Source organism: Papio anubis, chromosome 6 (genome assembly GCF_008728515.1).
Source record: "Papio anubis isolate 15944 chromosome 6, Panubis1.0, whole genome shotgun sequence".
NCBI lineage: Eukaryota > Metazoa > Chordata > Mammalia > Primates > Cercopithecidae > Papio > Papio anubis.
The window spans coordinates 144,195,124-144,221,911 of record NC_044981.1 but is presented as its reverse complement, the minus strand read 5'-3'; the positions used below and the strand labels follow the sequence as shown (position 1 = coordinate 144,221,911).

At 41.2% G+C, this 26,788-nt stretch overlaps 1 protein-coding gene across 5 annotated transcripts in view; it reads right to left on the bottom strand.

Moving 5' to 3' along the window:
- FAM184A (family with sequence similarity 184 member A) overlaps positions 1 to 26,788 on the bottom strand; it is a 134,596-nt gene that overhangs the window by 48,128 nt on the left and 59,680 nt on the right. For all 5 annotated transcript variants that reach the window (XR_001902191.3, XM_003898250.5, XM_009206200.3 and 2 more), the window contains exons 2-6: positions 20,596 to 21,450; positions 19,453 to 19,588; positions 16,178 to 16,359; positions 13,266 to 13,463; positions 2,945 to 3,067 (exon numbers count right to left, since the gene is read on the bottom strand). Coding sequence is in view for 4 of the 5 variants with exons in the window: in XM_003898250.5 (XP_003898299.4) it covers positions 2,945 to 3,067; positions 13,266 to 13,463; positions 16,178 to 16,359; positions 19,453 to 19,588; positions 20,596 to 21,450 (1,494 nt within the window). In the remaining variant the exon portion in view is untranslated. The remainder of the gene's footprint in view (positions 1 to 2,944; positions 3,068 to 13,265; positions 13,464 to 16,177; positions 16,360 to 19,452; positions 19,589 to 20,595; positions 21,451 to 26,788) is intronic.

Genomic DNA, 26,788 nt, shown 5'->3' with positions numbered 1-26,788 from the left:
GATCTCAGGACTTTAAAAGGAGCTCCTAGAAAAGGTTTTTTGCCAGCTGCATACACACCTCAGGGAATATATGATTGAAGCATGAAGTCAACCCAGAGAACAAACCCAATTTAAGAGAAAAAGAAAAGCTGAGTTCTATTGTCACAATTTCAGTTCTGAATCTAGTCTTGCCTGATGCTAACATTATCCTTGGACTTTACAGTCATATGAGTCAATTAAATTTTCTTTTTCTTTAGGCTAGTTTGAGCTAGGATTTCTGTCATTTGCAATAGAAATCAATACTCAGATTCTCCTTATTAATGTACAAACTGAGGGAATACAGTAAGTAGAAACCTCCTCCTGATATATCCATCTATCTGTATTTGTTCTTCTCTAATCCATTCTCCTTGCAATACCAGAGTGAGTTTTTTATAAATTACAAATACGGACATGAGCATAAGCCCCACCCACTGCGCAAGCATCCACATATTTGCACTTAGCATCTTTCAACTGTTTTCCACTGCCCTTAGGATAACTTTTGAAATCTTTCATGGGGCTTACAAGACCTCCACGCATAGCCCCTGCTGATATCTCCAGCCTCAGCACGGCATCCCTTCTTCTTGGTCTTTATATACTCATTGAGAGAAAGAGTAGCACTAGGGTTAAGAATTGAATTCTGAAAGCATACTACCTGAAATGGAATTCTGACTTTATCTACTTATTATGTGCTGACGTGGGCAAGTTATTTAACTTTTCTGTGCCTTAGGAACTGGTATCTACTGCACAGGGTTGCTGTGAGGATTAAAGGAGAGAACAGTGTAAAGAAGAGGCTATATAAAACAAAGTCTGGGACTCAGTAAGCATTAAATATTAATTATTATAGTTGCTATCACACTCCATTTTTTCTGGTGATATGGCTTGGCCGTGTCCCCACCCAAATCTCATCTTGAATTGTAACTCCCACAATTCCCATATGTTAAGGGAGGAACCCAGTGGGAGGTGACCGAGTTATGGGTTGTGTCTTTCCTGCACTGTTCTTGTGATAGTGAATGAGTCTCATGAGATCTGATGGTTTTTTAAAATGGGAGTTTCCCTGCACAAGCTCTCTTTTTGCCTGCTGCCATCCATGTAAGATGTGACTTGCTCCTCCTTGTCTTCTGCCATGACTGAGGACTCCCTAGCCACGTGAAACTGTGAGTCCAATTAAACCTCTTTCTTTTGTAAATTGCCCAGCCTCAGGTATGTCTTTATCAGCAGCATGAAACAGACTAATACAACTGGTATTCTTACAATTCCTAGAGATTTCTCATGCCTCAGGGCCTTTGCATAAGCTTTCCTAAATTTATTATTTTGACAAGCCCTTGTTAATTACTTACCACCCTTTGTAATATGCATCAAACTTGTATTTACTTGTTTTTGTGTCTGTCTCTCCATAGTAGTGGGCACCATTTCTGACTGACTTATCACTGAAACCACAGTGTGTAACAGTGCTTTGGTACCTAATAGCCACTCAATGTTTATTAAATAAATGAATGAATGAGTCAATTACAGAAAAAATTCATATATACTTACTAGCAATTAAGAATAAAATCTCTAACATCTTGGAATGAAGGTATTTAACTCCTAGAAGGACCCTAAATGCCTTCATTTTCTTGACCTTGGATTGTACCAAGGCAGTTGCTAGGCCATGTGTGCCTCTAAGCAGGAAAAAGGCAATACCCCTCAGTGTGGAAGCAGTCCCAGAACATGGAAAGAGAAGCAAACAAAACTTGTGTGAACTAGGAAAAGATTCCCTTTATTCTAGGCAGACAGACTTCTGAGAAAATTTAAGTTTTTCTATACTTCTTCTACTACAAACAGTGCTGAAATTTTGTCAGCAATCCGTAAATATCTGCGTAGGTTAAATACACAAAAATGAAATTGTTGCATTAAAGCCTTTCTTTAAGGCTTTCTATGTGCCAATAAATCCCTTTCCAGGGAAATTATACCATTTTGTATCCCCATCAGCAGTTTCTGAGTGCTTATTTCTTTACCCTTATTAACAATGCATGGTCTCAATTTTTTTTATCATTGTTAATTTTATGGTAATGGAATGGCATCTCATTGATTTCATTTCCAGTTCTTAAATTATACGAAACAATTTTTTTTTCATGTTCATCTTTAGCTTGTAAAAAGATAATCTGGGTGTCTGTATTTTTCTTACTGTTTTGTAAATACTCTTAAAGTGTTAAAGACATGAATTCTTTGTTGGTCAATCTGTCAATCTCTTACTTCATCTCTCCCAGTTTTTCCTCTTTCTAAATTTTGCTTATGGTGTGTTTTGATATAAAGAAGTTTTAGCTTTAACTGTACAAATATTCTATGTTTCGATTCATAACTTTGTTATCATGATCAAAAAGCTTTCTTTGTCCTCAGGTTTGTTATTTTTGTTTTCATATTTTATTTATATTCATATCCATGATTTTCATATTATAGTCCAATCCTTAACCCACCTGGAACTTTGCTGATATGAGGTTGAAGAAGAGCTGTAACTTCCCTCTCTTCTCCTCTTTCATTTATATCTAGTCTTAAAAGAGCAATGTCACAGACTGTAATTCAGATTAAACCTATTGATTCTAGCTACCATCCTCAGTTTCTGTTGAAATTGTAGAAAAAGAGGCAGTATAGAGAATAATAAGCTATTTTTTGGCAAAAGGGCAGAGAACTCTCTTTTGTTCTTTTCCTATATGGTGATATTTTGTTTTGCTTCTCCCCACAACAGCACCTTAATGTTTTTGACAGTAAATTTTAACTGGTGGAACATAACCAGAGTGTCATGAAAAATTCAACATCAATTAAAGTTTTTAAATTATTTTTATTCTAGATATTTTACCTTCATGAGACTCACCTACCTATACAACGTCACCAGAATAAGTTATTATTATTAATATCTATAACATAGGCAACAGGTCTAAAGAATTCTTGCCTCTTGATTGGCTGTATTCAGCTTGTCTTCCAGTACTTCCTTTAGGTTTTCTAGCTCTTGTTGAAGCTGATTTTTATCCTCTTCTAGGTTTAGTTTCTCTTTGTTATGTTGTTCTTCCAATTCCTTAGAAAAAGAAATTTTTAAAAAATTACAAAATTGCAAGTATTATATACTTCGAAGACTCCAAGAACAAGACTATTCTGTTTTGTATTCTGAAACTTTGCTCTTCAAATTGGCCTTACCCTTAATTAACAATATCTGAGTTAACAGTGACACCCATAGTGGCTTAGATTCTATCATTCTGACTCATTTACAATGTAGTTATAAGTTTTTAAATGGTGAGAGCATGTGACTGGACTAGATCAAGCTGAAGTCAAAAACAGAAAATGTGAGATACAAAATTCTAATTAGGTCTTGAATTCAAAAAAATTTTTCCCTCAAATTCTTTTATGTTCACATAAAAAATGAAATCCAGTAACACTTCTACAAATCAGTGGTCTAGCGCTGGAACATTGTAGAGAATGAGCAAGTACAAAATGAAGGCAAATGAAAGAGCAAAACGGGTAAAACTGATAATTACTGAAGACCACTTACTATTTGCCAGGCATGCTACTTAACACTTGGGTAACAAAGGCAATAAGATATGGAGCCTGCCCTTAATAAGCTCATGGTATCAAGCAATTAAATAACATTAACTAAATTAGACATGCATAGGGAGTATGGGAGTATATGGAAGGGGGACTAATAATGTCTAGGTTGGCAGGGAAACCTTTAGAGAGAAAGCAATCCTTAAGCATGGTTTGAAGGAAGAAAAGGCGATGGAGCAGGAGGGGAACATCGCATTCTGGGCATGGGAAAAAGCATGTGCTAACCACCATGAAGGCACAAAAGAGCAGAGTATGCTATATGCAGTTCAATATTTCTACAGTGTAAAATGAGAAGAAGAATAAATAAGGTTCAGTGTCAGAGGACCCCAAAACAAATCCTAGTTTGATGATTTACATTCACAGGTATAGTCACACTCACGGCTGTGATTACAGTACAGGACTCAAAGCACACACCACAAAGGAAGAAGGCACATGGGGTGAAGTCTGCCAGAAACAGGTACAAAGTTTCCAAGAGCCCTCTCACACAGGACACGCTTAATACCTCCAGACGCCTGTGACAACTTGTGTGAAATGTTGTCCTTATACAAGACAGGCTGAATACTTCCAGCAACCTGTGACAACTTGTATGAAATGTTGTCTACTAGGAAAGCTCATGAGAGACTTAATACCCAGGTTTTTTATCGGCGACTGATCATACAGGTACCATCTTCCTGTCACATGTCAAAATTCCAGATTCCCAGAAGGAAAGCAGGTGTTCAGCATAAACCACACTGTTTGCGTGGTTAGGCCACAGCTTAGGCCAGTGAGTCATTCTTATTAGGGAATAGGGGGATCCCTCCAGAAATCCAACTTCCCAGATGCCAGCCAAGGGCCAACTTGCCTTTTTAAGGATGGTAGCCTCAAGTCTCCTATGTTAACAGTTTTCTGCATGGGTTCTCTGTACATTCACTCTCAGTTGTGGTGGGTCAACTACAGTTATGGGCAATACAACCCTTTTTGATAACTGAATAATAAGAAAAGAGAAGTCATCTTCACCTAAATGTTCCTTAAGAGAGAATCTGATACTGGAGGAAGACTATTCTGGAAGGAGGCTGGTTTCAGCTTAGGTTCAGACATGAGGTAGACAGGCAAGAGAGGAAGAAAGAGCAAGTGATACACAAGTTACTCTGATAAAAACAAAAAGAAGGGTAGAAATAAGGCTGCAATAGGGTGGTGAATATGTTCACATATCAGAAATTTCATGTCATCTGTCTTATGGCAACCATATTTTAAAGAAAGACTTTAAGAAATTTAAGTAGTTTAAGGCAGGTGCTAGAAAATTAAAATTTAATCAGGTGAGGGGATAATGAGGAGTAAAGTAATGAGGTAAAAATGACATTGGTGAAAGATGCCTTGATTCTAGCACTTATAACTTAATAGAGAGGAATGAAGGCTAAAGGCAGGACATATGCAATTTATTCCAATAAGAAAGAAGGTGGTTAAGGTGAAAATGAATGTAGAAATGAAAAATAATACCAAAAGATAGCTAGGAAAGAGAGTACAGAAGAAGCAGTTACCACAGAACACTTTTCTGTAAAACTCTGAACATGTGATACAGGCAACCAGAATTGCTGAGCATGTACATGCCTCATATAACTAATGCTGTGCAAACTGGCTCTGGAATAGTGACCTGGCACACAGAATACTACCGTCAGAGTCTTGAGAAATAATGTGTCATTAACTTTTGTCTCTGGCTACATAAACATATAGTAATAAGTTGAGAAAGAAATAACATTCTAACAGGAAGTTTTATTTGAATTTTAAATTAAGTTTAGGTCTTAAATATTTTTCCCAGCTAGTCATGTCACAAAAGGAAAGTACACTGAGGCAGATGTCAATTCATATCCTATCTCTTCTTAATAGTGTTGTGGCTCTGAGGAAATCATCAAGGTTTATGTAACCTATTTTACCATCTATATAATAAAAATAACTTTAATCTCCAAGTCATAAGTATTAAGGTATATATGAGAAAGCTCTTTGTAAACTGTAAAGTACCATTCGTGAAATATATAACAACCATCATTACTAAATGCCTACATGATGGTATTTAGATGCCTGGGGTTTGACAGATCTGGAACCTGAGTTCGAGGCTGGAGTCTTACCGGTTGCATGTGCTTGAGCACATTCCCTCTTCAGTAAAATGAGTACAGAAATCAAACCAATAATGTGTCATAAGAGTTAAATTTTTTTTTTTTTTTGGCATACATTTTCTTTTTTTTTTTTTTAATTTATTTATTATTATTATACTTTAAGTTGTAGGGTACATGTGCATAACGTGCAGGTTTGTTACATATGTATACTTGTGCCATGTTGGTCTGCTGCACCCATCAACTCGTCATTTACATCAGGTATAACTCCCAATGCAATCCCTCCCCCCTCCCCCCTCCCCATGATAGGCCCCGGTGTGTGATGTTCCCCTTCCTGAGTCCAAGTGATCTCATTGTTCAGTTCCCACCTATGAGTGAGAACATGCGGTGTTTGGTTTTCTGTTCTTGTGATAGTTTGCTAAGAATGATGGTTTCCAGCTGCATCCATGTCCCTACAAAGGACACAAACTCATCCTTTTTTATGGCTGCATAGTATTCCATGGTGTATATGTGCCACATTTTCTTAATCCAATCTGTCACTGATGGACATTTGGGTTGATTCCAAGTCTTTGCTATTGTGAATAGTGCTGCAATAAACATACGTGTGCATGTGTCTTTATAGCAGCATAATTTATAATCCTTTGGGTATATCCCCAGTAATGGGATGGCTGGGTCATATGGTACATCTAGTTCTAGATCCTTGAGGAATCGCCATACTGTTTTCCATAATGGTTGAACTAGTTTACAATCCCACCAACAGTGTAAAAGTGTTCCTATTTCTCCACATCCTCTCCAGCACCTGTTGTTTCCTGACTTTTGAATGATCGCCATTCTAACTGGTGTGAGATGGTATCTCATTGTGGTTTTGATTTGCATTTCTCTGATGGCCAGTGATGATGAGCATTTTTTCATATGTCTGTTGGCTGTAAGAATGTCTTCTTTTGAGAAATGTCTGTTCATATCCTTTGCCCACTTTTTGATGGGGTTGTTTGTTTTTTTCTTGTAAATTTGTTTGAGTTCTTTGTAGGTTCTGGATATTAGCCCTTTGTCAGATGAGTAGATTGCAAAAATTTTCTCCCATTCTGTAGGTTGCCTGTTCACTCTGATGGTAGTTTCTTTTGCTGTGCAGAAGCTCTTTAGTTTAATTAGATCCCATTTGTCAATTTTAGCTTTTGCTGCCGTTGCTTTTGGTGTTTTAGACATGAAGTCTTTGCCCATGCCTATGTCCTGAATGGTACTACCTAGGTTTTCCTCTAGGATTTTTATGGTATTAGGTCTAACATTTAAGTCTCTAATCCATCTTGAATTAATTTTCGTATAAGGAGTAAGGAAAGGATCCAGTTTCAGCTTTCTACTTATGGCTAGCCAATTTTCCCAGCACCATTTATTAAATAGGGAATCCTTTCCCCATTTCTTGTTTCTCTCAGGTTTGTCAAAGATCAGATGGCTGTAGATGTGTGGTATTATTTCTGAGGACTCTGTTCTGTTCCATTGGTCTATATCTCTGTTTTGGTACCAGTACCATGCTGTTTTGGTTACTGTAGCCTTGTAGTATAGTTTGAAGTCAGGTAGCGTGATGCCTCCAGCTTTGTTCTTTTGACTTAGGATTGTCTTGGAGATGCGGGCTCTTTTTTGGTTCCATATGAACTTTAAAGCAGTTTTTTCCAATTCTGTGAAGAAACTCATTGGTAGCTTGATGGGGATGGCATTGAATCTATAAATTACCTTGGGCAGTATGGCCATTTTCACGATATTGATTCTTCCTATCCATGAGCATGGTATGTTCTTCCATTTGTTTGTGTCCTCTTTGATTTCAGTGAGCAGTGGTTTGTAGTTCTCCTTGAAGAGGTCCTTTACATCCCTTGTAAGTTGGATTCCTAGGTATTTGATTCTCTTTGAAGCAATTGTGAATGGAAGTTCATTCATGATTTGGCTCTGTGTTTGTCTGTTATTGGTGCATAAGAATGCTTGTGATTTTTGCACATTAATTTTGTATCCTGAGACTTTGCTGAAGTTGCTTATCAGCTTAAGGAGATTTTGGGCTGAGACAATGGGGTTTTCTAAATATACAATCATGTCATCTGCAAAGAGGGACAATTTGACTTCTTCTTTTCCTAACTGAATACCCCTGATTTCTTTCTCTTGCCTAATTGCCCTAGCCAGAACTTCCAACACTATGCTGAATAGGAGTGGTGAGAGAGGGCATCCCTGTCTTGTGCCAGTTTTCAAAGGGAATTTTTCCAGTTTTTGCCCATTCAGTATGATATTGGCTGTGGGTTTGTCATAAATAGCTCTTATTATTTTGAGGTACGTTCCATCAATACCGAATTTATTGAGCGTTTTTAGCATGAAGGGCTGTTGAATTTTGTCAAAAGCCTTTTCTGCATCTATTGAGATAACCATGTGGTTCTTGTCTTTGGTTCTGTTTATATGCTGGATTATGTTTATTGATTTGCGAATGTTGAACCAGCCTTGCATCCCAGGGATGAAGCCCACTTGATCATGGTGGATAAGCTTTTTGATGTGTTGTTGAATCCGGTTTGCCAGTATTTTATTGAGGATTTTTGCATCGATGTTCATCAGGGATATTGGTCTAAAATTCTCTTTTTTTGTTGTGTCTCTGCCAGGCTTTGGTATCAGGATGATGTTGGCCTCATAAAATGAGTTAGGGAGGATTCCCTCTTTTTCTATTGATTGGAATAGTTTCAGAAGGAATGGTACCAACTCCTCCTTATACCTCTGGTAGAATTCAGCTGTGAATCCATCTGGTCCTGGACTTTTTTTTGGTTGGTAGGCTATTAATTATTGCCTCAATTTCAGAGCCTACTATTGGTCTATTCAGGGATTCAACTTCTTCCTGGTTTAGTCTTGGAAGAGTGTAAATGTCCAGGAAATTATCCATTTCTTCTAGGTTTTCCAGTTTATTTGCGTAGAGGTGTTTATAGTATTCTCTGATGGTAGTTTGTATTTCTGTGGGGTCGGTGGTGATATCCCCTTTATCATTTTTAATTGCGTCGATTTGATTCTTCTCTCTTTTCTTCTTTATTAGTCTTGCTAGTGGTCTGTCAATTTTGTTGATCTTTTCAAAAAACCAACTCCTGGATTCATTGATTTTTTGGAGGGTTTTTTGTGTCTCTATCTCCTTCAGTTCTGCTCTGATCTTAGTTATTTCTTGCCTTCTGCTAGCTTTCGAATGTGTTTGCTCTTGCTTCTCTAGTTCTTTTAATTGCGATGTTAGAGTGTCAATTTTTGATCTTTCCTGCTTTCTCTTGTGGGCATTTAGTGCTATAAATTTCCCTCTACACACTGCTTTAAATGTGTCCCAGAGATTCTGGTATGTTTTATCTTTGTTCTCATTGGTTTCAAAGAACATCTTTATTTCTGCCTTCATTTCGTTATGTACCCAGTAGTCATTCAGGAGCAGGCTGTTCAGTTTCCATGTAGTTGAGCGGTTTTGATTGAGTTTCTTAGTCCTGAGTTCTAGTTTGATTGCACTGTGGTCTGAGAGACAGTTTGTTATAATTTCTGTTCTTGTACATTTGCTGAGGAGTGCTTTACTTCCAATTATATGGTCAATTTTGGAGTAAGTACGATGTGGTGCTGAGAAGAATGTATATTCTGTTGATTTGGGGTGGAGAGTTCTATAGATGTCTATTAGGTCTGCTTGCTGCAGAGATGAGTTCAATTCCTGGATAGCCTTGTTAACTTTCTGTCTCGTTGATCTGTCTAATGTTGACAGTGGAGTGTTGAAGTCTCCCATTATTATTGTATGGGAGTCTAAGTCTCTTTGTAAGTCTCTAAGGACTTGCTTTATGAATCTGGGTGCTCCTGTATTGGGTGCATATATATTTAGGATAGTTAGCTCTTCCTGTTGAATTGATCCCTTTACCACTATGTAATGGCCTTCTTTGTCTCTTTTGATCTTTGATGGTTTAAAGTCTGTTTTATCAGAGACTAGGATTGCAACCCCTGCTTTTTTTTGTTCTCCATTTGCTTGGTAAATCTTCCTCCATCCCTTTATTTTGAGCCTATGTATGTCTCTGCGTGTGAGATGGGTCTCCTGAATACAGCAGACTGATGGGTCTTGACTCTTTATCCAGTTTGCCAGTCTGTGTCTCTTAATTGGAGCATTTAGTCCATTTACATTTAAGGTTAAGATTGTTATGTGTGAACTTGATCCTGCCATTATGATATTAACTGGTTATTTTGCTCGTTAGTTGATGCAGTTTCTTCCTAGCCTCGATGGTCTTTACATTTTGGCATGTTTTTGCAATGGCTGGTACCGGTTGTTCCTTTCCATGTTGAGTGCTTCCTTCAGGGTCTCTTGTAAGGCAGGCCTGGTGGTGACAAAATCTCTAAGCATTTGCTTATCTGTAAAGGATTTTATTTCTCCTTCACTTATGAAACTTAAGTTTGGCTGGATATGAAATTCTGGGTTTAAAATTCTTTTCTTTAAGAATGTTGAATATTGGCCCCCACTCTCTTCTGGCTTGGAGAGTTTCTGCCGAGAGATCTGCTGTGAGTCTGATGGGCTTCCCTTTGTGGGTAACCCGACCTTTCTCTCTGGCTGCCCTTAAGATTTTTTCCTTCATTTCAACTTTGGTGAATCTGGCAATTATGTGTCTTGGAGTTGCTCTTCTTGAGGAGTATCTTTGTGGCGTTCTCTGTATTTCCTGGATTTGAATGTTGGCCTGCCCTACTAGGTTGGGGAAGTTCTCCTGGATGATATCCTGAAGAGTGTTTTCCAACTTGGTTCCATTTTCCCCCTCACTTTCAGGCACCCCAATCAGACGTAGATTTGGTCTTTTTACATAATCCCATACTTCTTGCAGGCTTTGTTCATTTCTTTTTCTTCTTTTTTCTTTGGTTTCTCTTCTCGCTTCATTTCATTCATTTGATCCTCAATCGCTGATACTCTTTCTTCCAGTTGATCGAGTCGGTTACTGAAGCTTGTGCATTTGTCACGTATTTCTCGTGTCATGGTTTTCATCTCTTTCATTTCGTTTAGGACCTTCTCTGCATTAATTACTCTAGCCGTCAATTCTTCCACTTTTTTTTCAAGATTTTTAGTTTCTTTGCGCTGGGTACGTAATTCCTCCTTTAGCTCTGAGAAATTTGATGGACTGAAGCCTTCTTCTCTCATCTCGTCAAAGTCATTCTCCGTCCAGCTTTGATCCGTTGCTGGCGATGAGCTGCGTTCCTTTGCTGGGGGAGATGTGCTCTTATTTTTTGAATTTCCAGCTTTTCTGCCCTGCTTTTTCCCCATCTTTGTGGTTTTATCTGCCTCTGGTCTTTGATGATGGTGATGTACTGATGGGGTTTTGGTGTAGGTGTCCTTCCTGTTTGATAGTTTTCCTTCTAACAGTCAGGACCCTCAGCTGTAGGTCTGTTGGAGATTGCTTGAGGTCCACTCCAGACCCTGTTTGCCTGGGTATCAGCAGCAGAGGCTGCAGAAGATAGAATATTTCTGAACAGCGAGTGTACCTGTCTGATTCTTGCTTTGGAAGCTTCCTCTCAGGGGTGTACTCCACCCTGTGAGGTGTGGGGTGTCAGACTGCCCCTAGTGGGAGATGTCTCCCAGTTAGGCTACTCAGGGGTCAGGGACCCACTTGAGCAGGCAGTCTGTCCGTTCTCAGATCTCAGCCTCCGTGTTGGGAGATCCAGTGCTCTCTTCAAAGCTGTCAGACAGAGTCGTTTGCGTCTGCAGAGGTTTCTGCTGCTTTGTTGTTGTTGTTGTTGTTGTTGTGTAGCTGTGCCCTGTCCCCAGAGGTGGAGTCTACAGAGACAGGCAGGTTTCCTTGAGCTGCTGTGAGCTCCACCCAGTTCGAGCTTCCCAGCAGCTTTGTTTACCTACTTAAGCCTCAGCAATGGCGGGCGCCCCTCCCCCAGCCTCGCTGCTGCCTTGCCGGTAGATCACAGACTGCTGTGCTAGCAATGAGGGAGGCTCCGTGGGCGTGGGACCCTCCCGGCCAGGTGTGGGATATGATCTCCTGGTGTGCCTGTTTGCTTAAAGCGCAATATTGGGGTGGGAGTTACCCGATTTTCCAGGTGTTGTGTGTCTCAGTTCCCCTGGCTAGGAAAAGGGATTCCCTTCCCCCTTGCGCTTCCCAGGTGATGCGATGCCTCGCCCTGCTTCAGCTCTCGCTGGTCGGGCTGCAGCAGCTGACCAGCACCGATCGTCCGGCACTCCCCAGTGAGATGAACCCAGTACCTCAGTTGAAAATGCAGAAATCACCGGTCTTCTGTGTCGCTCGCGCTGGGAGTTGGAGACTGGAGCTGTTCCTATTCGGCCATCTTGCTCCCGTCATTGGCATACATTTTCTGTTATTACTCAGGCTCTTACATTCAAAAGAATAAAATTATAGCTTCTGCAGCAACATGGGTGGAACTGGAGGCTATAATCCTTACTTAAATTTTTTCTCTATCACTAGTAATACTGAGAGGCGACAACGTGCTAGCAGCCCTCGCTCGTTCTCTGTGCCTCCTCGGCCTCTGTGTCCACTCTGGCCGCGCTTGAGGAGCCCTTCAGCCGGCTGCTGCACTGCGGGAGCCCTTCTCTGCGTTGGCCCAGGCCTGAGCCGGTTCCTTCTAAATTTTTTAAAAGATGCAAAACAGTACTGTATATAGTAAGAAGTACTAATAACTAACTTTTATCATCATGTGCTAGAACATGGCTCGGTACTCAACACTTTATCTGACTTAATCCTCAAAGGAACATTTTAAGATGGATCATATCTTCTGTCAGATGAGGAGCCTGAGGCATAGCTTTTGGGGCCCAAAGTAATACAGCTAATAAGCAAAGAGCTCAGTGTAAGGCCAAGGTCTGTCAGATACTTTGCTTTTCCTACTCTGCAATTCTGTCTGTCATATATTACTATTAGCAAGCTGAATACTTAATTGAGGAAGAAACAAACAAAATAAAACATAAATCATTTTCTCAAGGAAGAAAGCTAACTACGAGAGAATATGTACTTTCAACTAGTTGAGCCTTCCTGAAGAGCACACCTATTAGATTGTCTCATGAAGAGACAGTTCAAGAACAAAAACAGTGTTTCTATTATGGCTTATATGAAGTAGCAATGTCTCATATCAATTCAATAAGCTATATCCCATATCAAGAACTATCAGGTATGTTACTCTTTGAACCATGACTTCAAGAATGATTACAAGACAGCAGTCATCAAAATGAAGGAAATCAGCCGAGTGCAGTAGCTCACGCTTGTAATTCCAGCACTTTGTGAGGCTAAGGCAGGAGGATCACTTGAGGTCAGGAGTTCGAGACCAGCCTGGCCAACATGGTGAAACCCTGTTTGTACTAAAAATACAAAAATTAGCCAGGTGTACTGGCATGCACCTGTAGTCCCAGCTACTCAGGAGGCTGAGGCAGGAGAGTTGTTTGAACCTGGGAGGCGGAGGTTGCAATGAGCCGAGACTGTGCCACTGCACTGCACGCCAGCCTGAGAGACAGAGCAAGACTCTGTCTCAAAAAAAAAGAAGCAAATCATTGCTCTACAATATCGGTCACACTGGACTATTACAGAAATCTCATCAATTTACAATGCAATGATAAATTAAATTTTTACTCACCATTTGCAGTTTTTTCTTATCCCTAATTGCATTACTGTGGACAGCTTCAATTGCCATATGGTGCTTCCAAGCTAATTCTTCCAAAGTCTTAGAATGGGCCTCGTTTAATTGAGTCACCTCCTCTTCCAATCTATTTTGCAGGTTTTTAAGTTCCCTTTCATAATATTCTTGCTGAGTTCTCTTTGCTTCACTTACTTTCTAAAATTAAAACAGACAAAGATCAATAACTGGTACCTGCTTTTTTCATTACTGCTATTAGGGTAATTTGAATACCCTATAAATATGGAAGCTTGAATAAACTGAGTGCTGTGGGATCCAGACTACGAAACATGAGAATAAATCATTAGTGTTCTCAGAAAGTGACAGGTGAGCCTACACAAAATCAAAAATTTTAAAGCAAGAGATAAAATAGACTATTATTATATTAGACCAAATGTGAGTTAATACATCTGCAAGCTTAAGAGTAAAGGGCTTCCTTTTATGTCAAAATAGTACACAAAATGGCTTACCAGTTAACCCACTCAAAGGATATCACTCAATATAATTTTGAATGCCAATCAAGTACCTTTTGGGCATTCACAGTTCTAATAATGAAAAAAAGTCAAAAGACTGTGGCAATATAGTTTTATAAGTTCTATGAAAAAGGGATGTTGACACAGGTTTGCATTTTTTTGTCCCCACCAAATCTCATGTTGAAATGTGACCTCCAATGTTGGAAGTGTGACTAGTGGGAGGTGTCTGCATCATGGGGGTGAATCCCATATGAATAGCTTGGTGCTGTCCTTGCAATGATGAGTGAGCTCTCACTCTATGAGTTCAGGTGAGATCTGGTTGTTTAAAGGAGGCTGGCACCTCCTTCCTCTTTCTTGCTCCCTCTCTTGTCCTGCGACATGCTGGCTCCCCTTCTCCTTCCACCATGATTGTAAGCTGCCTGAGGCCTCACCAGAAGCAGATGCCAGTAGTACATTTCATGCACAGCCTGCAGAACTGCAAGCCAAATATCCTTCTTCTCTTTATGAATTACCCAGTCTCAGGTATTCCCTTACAGCAATGCAAAACAAACTAAAGCAGATGTATATCCTGTGTTATGAGAGTATATTAGAAGGGTGCCTAACTTGGATGGGGTGGGAAAGCGTGTGTGTGTGTGTGTGTGTGTGTGTGTGTGTGTGTGTGTGTCAGAGAGAGAGAGACAAAGACAGAGACAGAGAGGTATCAGGGAAGGCTTTTCAGAAGAGAAAGCGTCTGAGCTGGTGATGACATTTCTCATTTAACTCTTACAACAAGCCCAGAGGAGATTAATGATAAGAAAATGTCAAGCCTAGGTCTGGTGTCAAAAGCCTACATTCATAACCATTTCTACTGTTGTGCAGCACTGGAAAGATGATAAGTAGCTAACCAGATGGCAAAGTTTAGGGAGACAGAAAGTCAGTGCAGCTAAGCAGTCTGGATAGAACACAGGACACAAGGTGATAAAATGGTGACAGACGGGGCTCAGAAGTAGGCAGGAATAAAATAATGAGAAGGGGTCTTTTACACTAAGAACTCTGAATTTTCTTCTGAAGGGACTGATAAATCACTGAAGTTTAAGTAAATGATATACTTTTTAAAACAATCATCTTGGAAGCAGGCTGGTGAGCCAACTGAAATCAGAGATTGCTGCTAGACAGTTGTCCAGGCAAGCAATTAACACGTGCCTAAACTTCAGATCTATAAATGGGTATGAGCAGGGGAGGATGGAATAAAAATATATTAAGGGAGTAGAACCAACAGGACTCTGTAACAGATAAAGGGGTTGAGAAAACAGTAATCAAGAATGACTTTCAGGTTTTTTATTTAGCAACTAGATAGACGGTGGTGCTACTGGTTGAAATAAGGAGTAAAAGAAACTTAGTACTTTTGAAAGGAGAAAGTTCTAGGCATGGTAACTTGATGTTTGTGAAAAACATAAATGGAGATATCTAGTGGAAAGGATATAAGGACTTAAATTCAGAGAAAATGTCTGGTCTGGACCTAAAGATTTAGAAGCTATCCCTGAATAAGTGACAGTTGATGTTACTGGAATGAATGAGTACATAGAATGAGATGAAAATACTGGAAAATCAATGGTAAGGGAACAGATGGAGGAGGGAAGTTCACAAAGAATACTGTAAGGCCAAGGAGGTAGGAGAAAAATGTGAAAGAATGTGAAATAAGAGATGAGAGATTGTAAATCAGTGGTTAGTAGGTACCATGGTAAGATATGATCCACCAAGTCCACCAATCAGGATGTCACTGAGGGCTGAGGCAAAAGCAAATTCTGTGGACTGATGGTCAGAGAGGACTGCACCAGGTTAAGGAATTAATGGAAGTAAATAAAGAGCAAAGATAATAGACATTTTCAAAATACTTAGACGTTGAGGGAAAGAAAAAGAAGAGGATGTCCAAAAACTCCCACTTGGTATTGTGGGCATCTGAAAAACTGGAATATATATTCAGCAATTACTCTATAAATGATGTCTCACTTGTTAAACTAGAAATTCAATATGTTGGTATACATTTTCAGAGCTTGAAGCTTGTCATATTTTCAGTTCTACAGAAATTTCCTATGTGTATATGCAGTAATATATTTCATTAATAGAAAACAAACATGATTAACTATAAGTATATACTCCACTGAAATAAGAGTTTATTCAATTTCTGGCTTGAAATAGGTTGAAATGTCTTAAGTTTTTATATTATATAGATTGTTATCCACATATTTTGAACATACACACAGTATAGGATAGTCTAGCTGTATACCCATTTCCTCAAAATTAGAACCAAAAATAACCACTAAAGTAGGAAATAGCAAGGAATACTCCAAATACTTCAAATCTGAAAAAGAGGAAAATTGAACTCTTTTGGGGGGGAATGGAGTGTCCATTACTTTTTACCTTCTCCAGTTCTAGAATCTGTTGCTTCTGCTCTTCATCCAGACTTTGGGTTTTGCTTTGCAAAAAAGCTCTTTCCTCTTCAAGTTGAGATAATCTCTCATTGGCTCTCGATTTTTCTGATTCTAAATCTTTAATCGTAACTTCTTGGGTCATTTGAGTTGCTTGAAGCATTCCAATATGACCTATCCCCCCCAAAAGAAAATCCCTTCAATTTAAAAATCAGTTGTACTATGAGATAAACAGTTTATATTTAATAACACAACTGTACTTTATACTTAAGTAAAATAAACGGTCTATATGTACAAATTTTCCTTTTGTTTCTTCACTACATAAAATAGAAATACGTATATGAAAATACTTATTAGCATATTAGAATACATTAAAATGCCATTTTCACATGATTAATGTTGCTTCCTGCACCTCGCACCATTTTACTGCTTTTTTTTTTGAAGACTGCAAGCTAAACAGGTTGAAATAGGCGCAACTCCTCGGGGCTTCATGAGAAAGTCTCCTGGGAATAAAAGAAGGAGGGAGAGGATGTACTGACTGATACTGTGGGGTCAAATGGGTGATTTGTTCTTTTCTCATCTCTTTATTTTTAAATTCTAACATAAAGAAGAAAAAATCTGTATGTAGGAAACAAAGATGGCAGATAGCAGTTTGGTTGAAACTGAATTTGTTTCAGGCAAGAGGCCAGATAAAGACCTAAAGTGGAGCCTGTAATCCCAGCTACTTGGGAGGCTGAGGTGGGAGGATTGTTTGAACCCAGGAGTTCAAGGTTGCAGTGAACTATGACTGCACCTGTAACAGTCACTGCACTATGGCCTGCAACATGGCAAGACCTCGTCTCCAAATAAAAACAACCAACCAACCAAAAACTAAGGTGGTATAAGACACAGATAAAGACAGCAAGGTTATGAAAGAATCTTTTAAATGACAGCAAAAAGCAGGGAACATGGAGAAAGATCAGGAGAGAGACAGAGAGATGAAGAGTGAGTGAAGAAAAAGGTCTCATAGAAAGGATAGTTTAAGGCAGAGGTCCTCAAAGTACCCGGGACCAGCATCACCTGCATCACCTGGGAACTCTGGTTAGAAATGTGACCCACCCCAGACCTACTGAATCAGAAACTCTGAGGGTGGGGCCCAGCATCTGTAGTTTCACAAACCCTTCAGGTCATTCCAATGTGCACTAAAGGTTATTAAAAACAACCATTTTAGAGGAAGGAAAATCTGAGATTCACTGATAAGCCAATCAAAATCAAACGAGATCCTCAAAGAACCAGCTCAAACAGCCTTCCTGGGCACACTAAACACTTAGACAAAATATAACTTCAGAACTGACACAAGTCACCCACCTCCTCCAGTAATGGCTGTGAAACAGCATACCAGCCACTCAAGAAATACGCAAGTCAGCTTTAGTATATAAAAATGAACCTTAGTAACAAGCCCTAAGAAATGAACTGCTATAATTTACATATAGTTTAATTAATTTAAACACTTTAAAATGTGTATTTTTTCAGTGAGGCCTCATCTTTAAAAAAGTTAGCCCGTGGCATACCTAGAGTCTCAGCTACTGGGGAGGCTAAGGCGAGAGGACTACTTAAGCCCAGGAGTTTGAGGCTGCAGTGAGCTATGATCATGCTACTGCACTCTAGCCTGAGCAACAGAGCAAGATCCCATCTCTAAAAACTAAACAAATGCTGGCATGGTGGCTCATACCTGAAATCTCAGTACTTTGGGAGGCCAAGGTGGGAGGACTGCTAGAGCCCAGGAGTTTGAGACCACTCTAGGCAACATGGCAAGACCCCGTCTTTACAAAAAATTAAAAAATTAGCCAGCCAAGGTTGCGCATGTCTGTGGTCCCAGCTACTCAGGAAGCTGAAGTGGGAGGATCACTTGAGCCCAGGAGGTCCAGGCTACAGTGAGTTGTTTTCATGCCACTGCACTCCAGCCTAGGTGACAGAACAAGACTTTGTCTCAAAAAAATAAATAAAATAAATAAATATATATATACGTGTGTGTGTGTGTGTGTATGTATATATATATATATTTTTTGGAACGGAGTCTCGCTCTGTCACCCAGGCTGGAGTGCGGTGGTGTGATCTCCGCTCACTGCAAGCTCTGCTGCCTCCCAGGTTCACGCTATTCTCCTGCCTCAGCCTCCCGAGTAGCTGGGACTACAGGCGCCCACCACAACGCCCGGCTAATTTTTTTGTATTTTTAGTAGAGACGCGGTTTCACCATGTCAGCCAGGATGGTCTCAATCTCCTGATCTTGTGATCCGCCGGCCTCGGCCTCCCAAACTGCTGGGATTACAGGTGTGAGCCACCGCGCCCAGACAATAAAATGTATGTTTTTAAAGGACAACACCTCTTGAAAACTGTGCTTCATTTTTCTTTCTTTTCTTTTTTTTTTTTTTTTTTGATATACTCTTGCTCTGTTGCTCAGGCTGAAGTACACTGGCACAATCTTGGCTCACTGCAACCTCTGCCACCAGGTTCAAGTTATTCTCATGCCTCAGTCTCCTAAGTAGCTAGAATTACAAGCATGCACCACCATGCCCAGCTAATTTTTGTTATTTTTAGTAGAGATGGGGTTTTGCCATGTTGGCCAGGCTGGTCTCCAACTTCCGGCCGCAAGTGATCTGCCCACCTTGGCCTCCCAAAGCACTGGGATTACAGGTGTAAGCCACCACGACCAGCCTGTTTTTCTTTCAGTGACTAATTTATTGGTATTTTACCTGCTAACTCTCAAGTTTTCTATAAAAATATATTCCTAAAAATAAAAAAAAAGTTATTTGTGTATCTTATAAGTAATTAGTAAGATATTGAGTCCTTTAACATATTTATAGTTTAAGTAGTTTTAAAATATTAGAAGAAAAAAAATGCTACCTTAAATTAACATTTAAGTGTTGGGGCCGGACATGGTGGCTCATGCCTGTAATCCCAGCACTCTGGGAGGCCGAGGCGGGGGTACTGCCTGAGCTCAGGAGTTCGAGACCAGACTGGGCAACACAGCGAAACTCCATCTCTACTAAAAATACAAAAAAATTAGCCAGGCGTGGCAGCGTGTGCCTGTAGTCCCAGCTACTCAAGGCTGAGGCAGGAGACCTGCTTGAATCCAGGAGACAGAGGTTGCAGTGAGCTGAGATTGCGCCACTGCACTCCAGTCCAGGCGACAGAGCAAGACTCTGTCTCCAAAAAAAAAAAAAAAAAAAAAAAAGTGTTGTGTTGGTTTTAGCTAAGCATTACATCAAAAACTGTGGTCAGACATACTAGCTTTGAGGACAAGATCTGAAGCTTGCTGTTGTAAACGTTCTCTGGCAGCTGCTAGCTCACTTTCCACTTCTTTGTGCTTGCTTAATAGGGCCATTTCTCCCTCCTTGGCATCATCAAGCTGTTTTTGAAGACCCTAAGAAAGATTAAATAGCCATTATTAAAATGCAGGAATAATACTAATTCATTTAAATCATAAGGGTCAGTTTTCTCCTATTAGAAGTCATACTAAAGTATATACCAATTTTTAAATCTGTAAGTATTGGTGACTTACAACTTGATATTTTCATAAGCCACATGACCCAATCAGAAAAGGCTATTCTACACTTTCTAATCCATTCTAATGTTGCACAGATATTAAAAACATAGCTACGAAATTTTCTAAGCCAACAAAACAAAACTTGTGGACTTCCAGCATTTTTGCCCCCAGACTTGTGCAATACCCCTATTAAATTCAGGTTTAGAAAGTAACCTGAATTACTTTCTAATTGAGTTGAGGACATGCAACTTTGTGCAGAAGCCCAGCATGTCCAACGCATAGTGACCACGTCTAGAGAAGTCGAAGAGATTAGAAGGGAATTTGAAGAAAAACTGCGGAGCTTTGGACAGCTTCAAGTACAGTTTGAAAAATTTCTCGATCAGTGTCTAAATATCAGCTAGCAGACAAACCATTATTAGAGAAAGGAAAAGAAAAAAAATGCATTTAAACTTTAAGCCCAATATTAAAATCCTTTTGTAAATAATTAGCAATATTTTCCCCCAGAAACGGTATTATCTCGCTAAGCTCACTCACCCAGGCTGGTTTCTAACACCTGGCCTGACGCGATCCTCCTGCCTGGACCCCCCAAAGTGCTGGGATTACAGGTGTGTACCACTGTGCCCAGTCAATAATTAACAAGGTTTTAAGCTTGTCTTTTTGGGCCCCTAATATCTGAAATTCTGAAATAACAACTACAGGGTAATATAAATTATCCTGTCATTGATTTTTCTCACAGAGAAAAAGCAGGAAAGTTAAAAAAAAAAAAAGTCTAAGTGGTGTGAAGCCACTGATTCTAAGTGGGTCAGACTGCCCTCTAGCCTACAAAATACATATATTTAAAAGAAAAAAAAATCCATGTGTTGAATATAATATTCTTTACTTACCTGAACATTGTTCTCTGCTGTGGCAAGTGCCGTCTGAAGCTTTTGGCATTTGTCAAGAAGACTTCCAGCTTCATCCTGTACCATCTGTAACTCTGTCTTTAATTTTCCTATGGTTTTTCGTAAAATTGCTTCTTGTCCCTGAAATTCTTTTCTAAGATCAGCTTCCTTTTCTTTGCTGGCCTGGAGGCTTTCTGCTGTAAAAAGCTGTGACCTTTTCAAAGTGTCAAGCTCACGCTCATAAAAGGACTGAGCTTTATTCAACTTGCCTTCATAATCCTCAATTAGTTTCTTTTGTTCAAGTCTTAGCTCCTCAAGCGTTTTGTTTAAGGACTCCACCTCCATTCTGTGTAGTTCCTCTGCCTTCTCCTGCCCTTTATTTACTGAGGCACTGTGATCCTGCTGTGACTTCAATAGCTCTTGTATCTCCCGTCTGTGAGCAGTCCGCAGGTCTTCCAATGCCAATCGTTTGTCTTTTTCAAACTGTACCTGAAGCTGTCCAAAGCTCCGTAATTTTTCTTCAAATTTCCTTCTAATCTCTTCGACTTCTCTAGACATGGTCACTATGCGTTGCACATGCTGGGCTTCTGCACAAAGTTGCATGTCCTCAACTCTGTGCTTATAAGCTTCAAATTCTGTCAAAGCCTGCTGCTTCATTTTTATGTGATCTTCTAATGATGCTTCTAAAACTTGAATCTTTCTTCTAAGGTCTAGCTCCTCTGTTACTTTGCTTTTATACTGCAATATTTTTTCTCTTGTTTCTGCAAGAATTTGTTGAATTTCTTCTTCATGAGCATCTTTGAGGGCTTGAATTGCAGATTCATGCTCATCATTTTTAGTGTTTAAAGCATATATTACCTGCATGGTTTTGAATAAGAAGGGAGAAGAATTGTGAATCCATATTATTTTCTAACTTGAAGTTAATTCTTTCATTTGGATTGACATTTTTCTATGCAACACAATATTGGCCACGGCTAATGTTAAATACAGAAACTTGACGCAATTGTTTTTGTACTCAGAGAATTGATCTGCTTAGCAAATTTCTATCAGCACAATCTTAAGATTTGTATTTAAAGACTTTTTAGTTATAATTTTAAAGCATTCAATTTAAGACTGTTTTTTACTACAAATGAAACAGTGAGGAGGAAATGGACAAAGGAGGCAATTGGCCTAAAAGAAAGGAGTTCTCGTATGTCCCAATCTAGCTTAACAGGGACTGTGAAGGGGTGTTCAGGAGAAAAAGCCTCATAGTAAGACTCTGCCCTATGTTGGTGTCCTAGAGATATGAGAGGCTTCACATGAGGAGAAGTCCTAGGCCCTAAGTCTTCCCAAAAGCCTTTTATCTTTGTAATGGCCTGTTTAAATATTTTAAATTTTAAAATTTCCTTTTCCAATTCCCCTACAGTTTGCTTTTAAAGTTGATCCTCTTCTCTCTTCAAGTTTCTAGTGATCTCTTTATAAAACCCAATTTGTACTTTTTCTCTTCATAATTCAAATGCCATAGTTTTTACTCATTGGCTAATTCTCTCTCTGCCTCCAAGCAACCCAATTCCTTAAGCCAGTGTTTTGAGTACAGGTCTTTATTTTCATTTTAGTTTCTAGGTTTTAATGATTTCACTGAGATGTCCCAACCTTAATTTCAAATGACAACATATTCCCTCTACGGTAACACTCTCCTTCCTTCCCTCTGTTCCTTGGACGCCCTCCATCATACCACTGTGGTCACACGGTGAAATATTCATGACTGTTATTTAAGGCTTAGAGATGTGTCCACTTTCTTTCCCCTGAAGCGAAAAGAAGTAAACACTATACAATCAAAAAATCCAGCAGCTAAAAATCAGTGTCTGGAGATTTGCTCATTTTAATGTGATATTACTCTGACTTTAGAAATGAATTCCAGCATCAGACACCAAAAACTGCAGTTATGATGGAAAAGTGTTGTCATTTTTTGTAGAGAAATTATTCATGCAGCCTGAGGCAACTGTGGCGGACTGGCTGGCTCTCCAAATACCACAGTAACTCCAGATCCTACTTGCTAAAGATAGGCTGTCACTCTCTGGGACTGCAGTTGTGCTTGCAGAAGAAACAAGAAGCCTGCCTCACCACAGGCGCGTCGCTTTCTCCACACAGGGCTTTGTCTTCCAGATCCAGTGGCCCTGTCCATATACTCGCTTGCTCTGCCATCATACCGAAGGCAAAAAGATTGAGAGATGGCAGGAACCCATCTGTCTTGCCATGCTATCCCTTTTTGCAAAGTCTACAGGAAAAAATGTGAACAGGAGTACCTATTCACATTCTGTTTTTTAAAAAACTCTAATTTCAAATTCCAAATTATGTCCCCAATAAGTTAACCCAGATCCCAAGGAGGACTCCTTCATTTACACACTTACACGTAAAGGTAGCCTATAAGCCAAGAAAGCTTCCTATTCCCATCCTCTTGGGTTCCATCCACCCACCAAGTCAAATGGTCATAAAAGACTGAAAGGATCTCTGATATAACAAGGATACCAAAAATAAAATTCTAAGCCCCCCAACCGATTAAATGGACCTACCTCTTAGCCAAGTAGACCCCAAAGAAAACTGAAAAACTAGTTTAGGCCATGACTGAAAGGGAGGGGTCAGACATGCCTCATTATGGATTGCACATGCTGGGCTTTTCTGCACTCTACACTTCGGAGTTTAGACACAACTGACTGATGTTAACATTAAAACAGAGATCATAAGACTGACAAAACAGACTCTTCATAGCAATAAAATACCAAATTCCAAACAACATTATGTGATGCTATACGAAGAGTTACGTTAGAGTTTGGTATTTTATTGCAGGCCCTGAAGAAAATCAAAGTATTTTCCCCTAAAATTTTTTTGTTTGACATTCCATATTCTGAAATGGCCCTGTAAAGCTGCCTCCTGTAAACTAAATTTGTGTTCTGTAGGGAATCTCCTTCCCATACTAGGTCTTCTCCAGAGAGCATGACACCCTTTAAGGTCTGATAAGAGACATTTACCACCTATTCCCTCTGAGGCCTGTTACCTAGAGGTTTCATCTACATGACAAGAACCTTGGCTTCCACAACCCCCTTATCTAACTAAACTCAAGCATTTCTTTATGTTGAATTCAACTCTTTAGTCAGGGCTTACCTCTTTCAACAAATTGCCAATCAGGAAATCTTTGAAGCCACCTATGACCTAAAATCCTCTCACGCCCACCTAGAGATGTCCCACTTTCCAGGCTGAACATTATATATACTGATTCATGTCTTTGCCTGTAACTTCTGTCTCCCTACAATGTATAAAACCAAGTTGTAACCTTGGGCACATGTTCTCAAGACTCCCTGAGGCTGTGTCACAGACCATGGTCCTTAAGTTTGGCAAAATAAACCACTAAATTGATTGAGACCTGTCTCACATACTTTTTGGTTTACATAAGAACTATATATTTGTTCTCTGCCCCCAGTTCCTGACTGTTAGGCAGGGACCCAGACCCGACATGGCGGCGCCACTCGGCGTAGCAGGCCCTTTGTTCGAGCAAGCCCTGTGTTTCGAGACTTCCCTCCCTCTTTGAACACACCCTCAGACTTACATACATCAGAGGTTCCAGCTGGGCAGTCACACTCCCCCATGACCTGCAGCTCACCTGCATTCCACAAGTTCGTAAACAGCAGTTTCGGTTGACAGTTTCCAAAGACCCCTTCCTCATGACCCTTACTCAACTCCTGCCCTAGTAGTTTCAAGACCCCCCAGGCTCTGTTTGCACAACCAGCTTCCCTACCTCTCAGGCTATAAGAAGCCCCTACCCTCCTCCCTCAGCGCGACTTCCTCGGCCCACACCTTTGGACCAAGGAACCTCGCCCACAAGCCCTAATAAAAGGCTATTCTCACTGCCATTTGCCTTGTGTCTTTGTTCCCGGTTTGGCTCCAGCCTCAGTTTACCCTTACATTTGGTGCCGAAACCTGGGAGGAGACCCCCCCCACCCCGGACCCCTGCCAGGTCGGGCAGGCTCTCCTCTCCCCGAGCCAGGACCTCCTTTCCCAGCTGGGAGCTGTTTCACCAAATCCAAGACTCAATTCGATCACTGCTGGGTAAATTTCCCCCCGTCCTGAAGGCTCCCTCCGGGAGTCCCTGTCCAAAACACGTGGCCGCGTCAGGGGCTCTCTCCGGTTAGCTGTGACCTCGGCACCGGGGACTAGGAGACGTCCAACCTCCCCGGAAGCCACTGTACCCCGCACTCCACGTGGCAGTGAGAGGACACTCCCATTGCCTCTGGACTGCCCGCCTTGAGACCTTGGGAATTACCCAGTCCAAACCAAACTGAAAATCCCCTCTGAGGTGCCTCTTGGCTAATTTCCAGACTTTAAGTCTCAGCCAAGACCTAAAACAAAAGCGGCTCATTTTCTTCTGCACAGTGGCGTGACCACAGTATAAATTAGATAATCAGTCTCAGTAGCCTGCAGAAGGCACTTTGGACTTTAACATTCTCGCAGATCAGACCAACTTCTGTAAGAGACTAGGCAAATGGTCCGAGATACCCTATGTTCAGGCCTTCTAGGACTTGCGTTCTTGCCCAGACCTCTGTGCCCGATGTTCATTGGCCCAGGTCCTGCTCGCGAAATCTACTCCCTCAGCCAAGGAGAAGGACAACTCTTCCTCCTTCTCTGAGCCTCCTGACGCTCTTTCCCTGCCTCCTCTTCGGTCCTCCACTCAACCCCCTCCTTATCCTAACGCCTCGTTGTCCCCATCCTCGTCGGCGCCACCCCTTCCCTCTACCCCTTCTGCGTCCCCACCAAACCTGACAGATCCTGCCTCTCCTACCTCCACCTCCTCCCCTTCCTCACCTGTCTCAGCCCATACTCGGTCCAGGACCGACCTCCTGTGTCCCTTACAAGAGGTGACAGGTGCCAAAGGAGTAGTCCGGGTCCATGTGCTGTTTTCACTGGCAGACCTGTGAAGATTGAAGAGCGTGTAGGCTCTTTCTCAGCCAACTCCACTCAGTATTTCAAAAAGTTCAGATACCTGTGCCAGGCATATGACCTCACCTGGCATGATCCCCATGTCGTTATGACCTCAACCCTGTCCCCTGAGGAACGGGAGCATATCCTAGCCAGGCAGCACGCTGACCAGGTTCATTAACTGACCACGCCATGCCAGTCGGCACCAAGGCAGTGCCCTCAGCCGAGCCCAACTAGGACTAGCAGGTTGGTCAGGCAGGCCGCCGCCACCGAGATATGATGGTCCAGTGCCTTCTTGCTGGCATGCAGGCAGCCTCTAACAAATCAGTCAACTTTAACAAACTAAAAGAGGTAGCCCAAGGTGCAGATGAAAATCCAGCCGTTTTTCTTAACCGGCTGACTGAGGCACTTATTCAGTACACCCACCTTGACCCTGCCTCCCCTGCAGGAGGAACCGTCTTGGCCTCATATTTCATTTCTCAGTCGGCCCCTGATATCCAAAAAAAAATTTAAAAAGGCGGAGGACGGCCCTCAAACTCCCATCCAGGATTTAGTCAAACTGGCGTTCAAGGTCTACAACTCCAGGGAGGAAGCAGCTGAGGCCCAACGACAGGCCAGGCTAAAACAGAAGGTACAACTCCAAACCCAGGCCTTGGTAGCAGCCCTGAGGCCGGCCAGCTTCAGGAGCTCCCAGAAAGGAGGTACTACCCAAGCGCCACCTGGTGCCTGCTTCAAGTGTGGCAACGACGGCCACTGAGCCAAGCAGTGCCCCAACCCAAAGGAGCCTTCCTTTAGTGGCCCCAGCCACCCCTCCACTGTCACAGTCATGGGAATTGATGGCACTCCCTCCACCTACCGCCAGACTCCTCCTCTGTCTTGCTGCTTGGATGGCTCCCTCTTCTCACACTCATTTCTTATCATTCCTTCATGCCCAGTCCCCTTGTTAGGACGAGATCTCCTCTCCAAGCTAGGGCCTCAGTTCATTTCCGGCTCAACCCCTCCCCACACCTCGCGTTCCTCTTCCCCCTCCTCTCACCTGACGAACCCCGCCAGGCTGACTTCCCACTCCCGTTTCCAGTCCCCATTAACCCTAAGGTGTAGGACGCCTCCACCCCAATCATTGCCCAGCACCACACTCCGGTCCGCATCTGGCTAAAAGACCCTTCCAATTTCCCCTCTAGACCCCAGTTCCCTATCTCCCTTGAACACTGACAGGGACTAAAACCCATCATTACACACCTGCTCC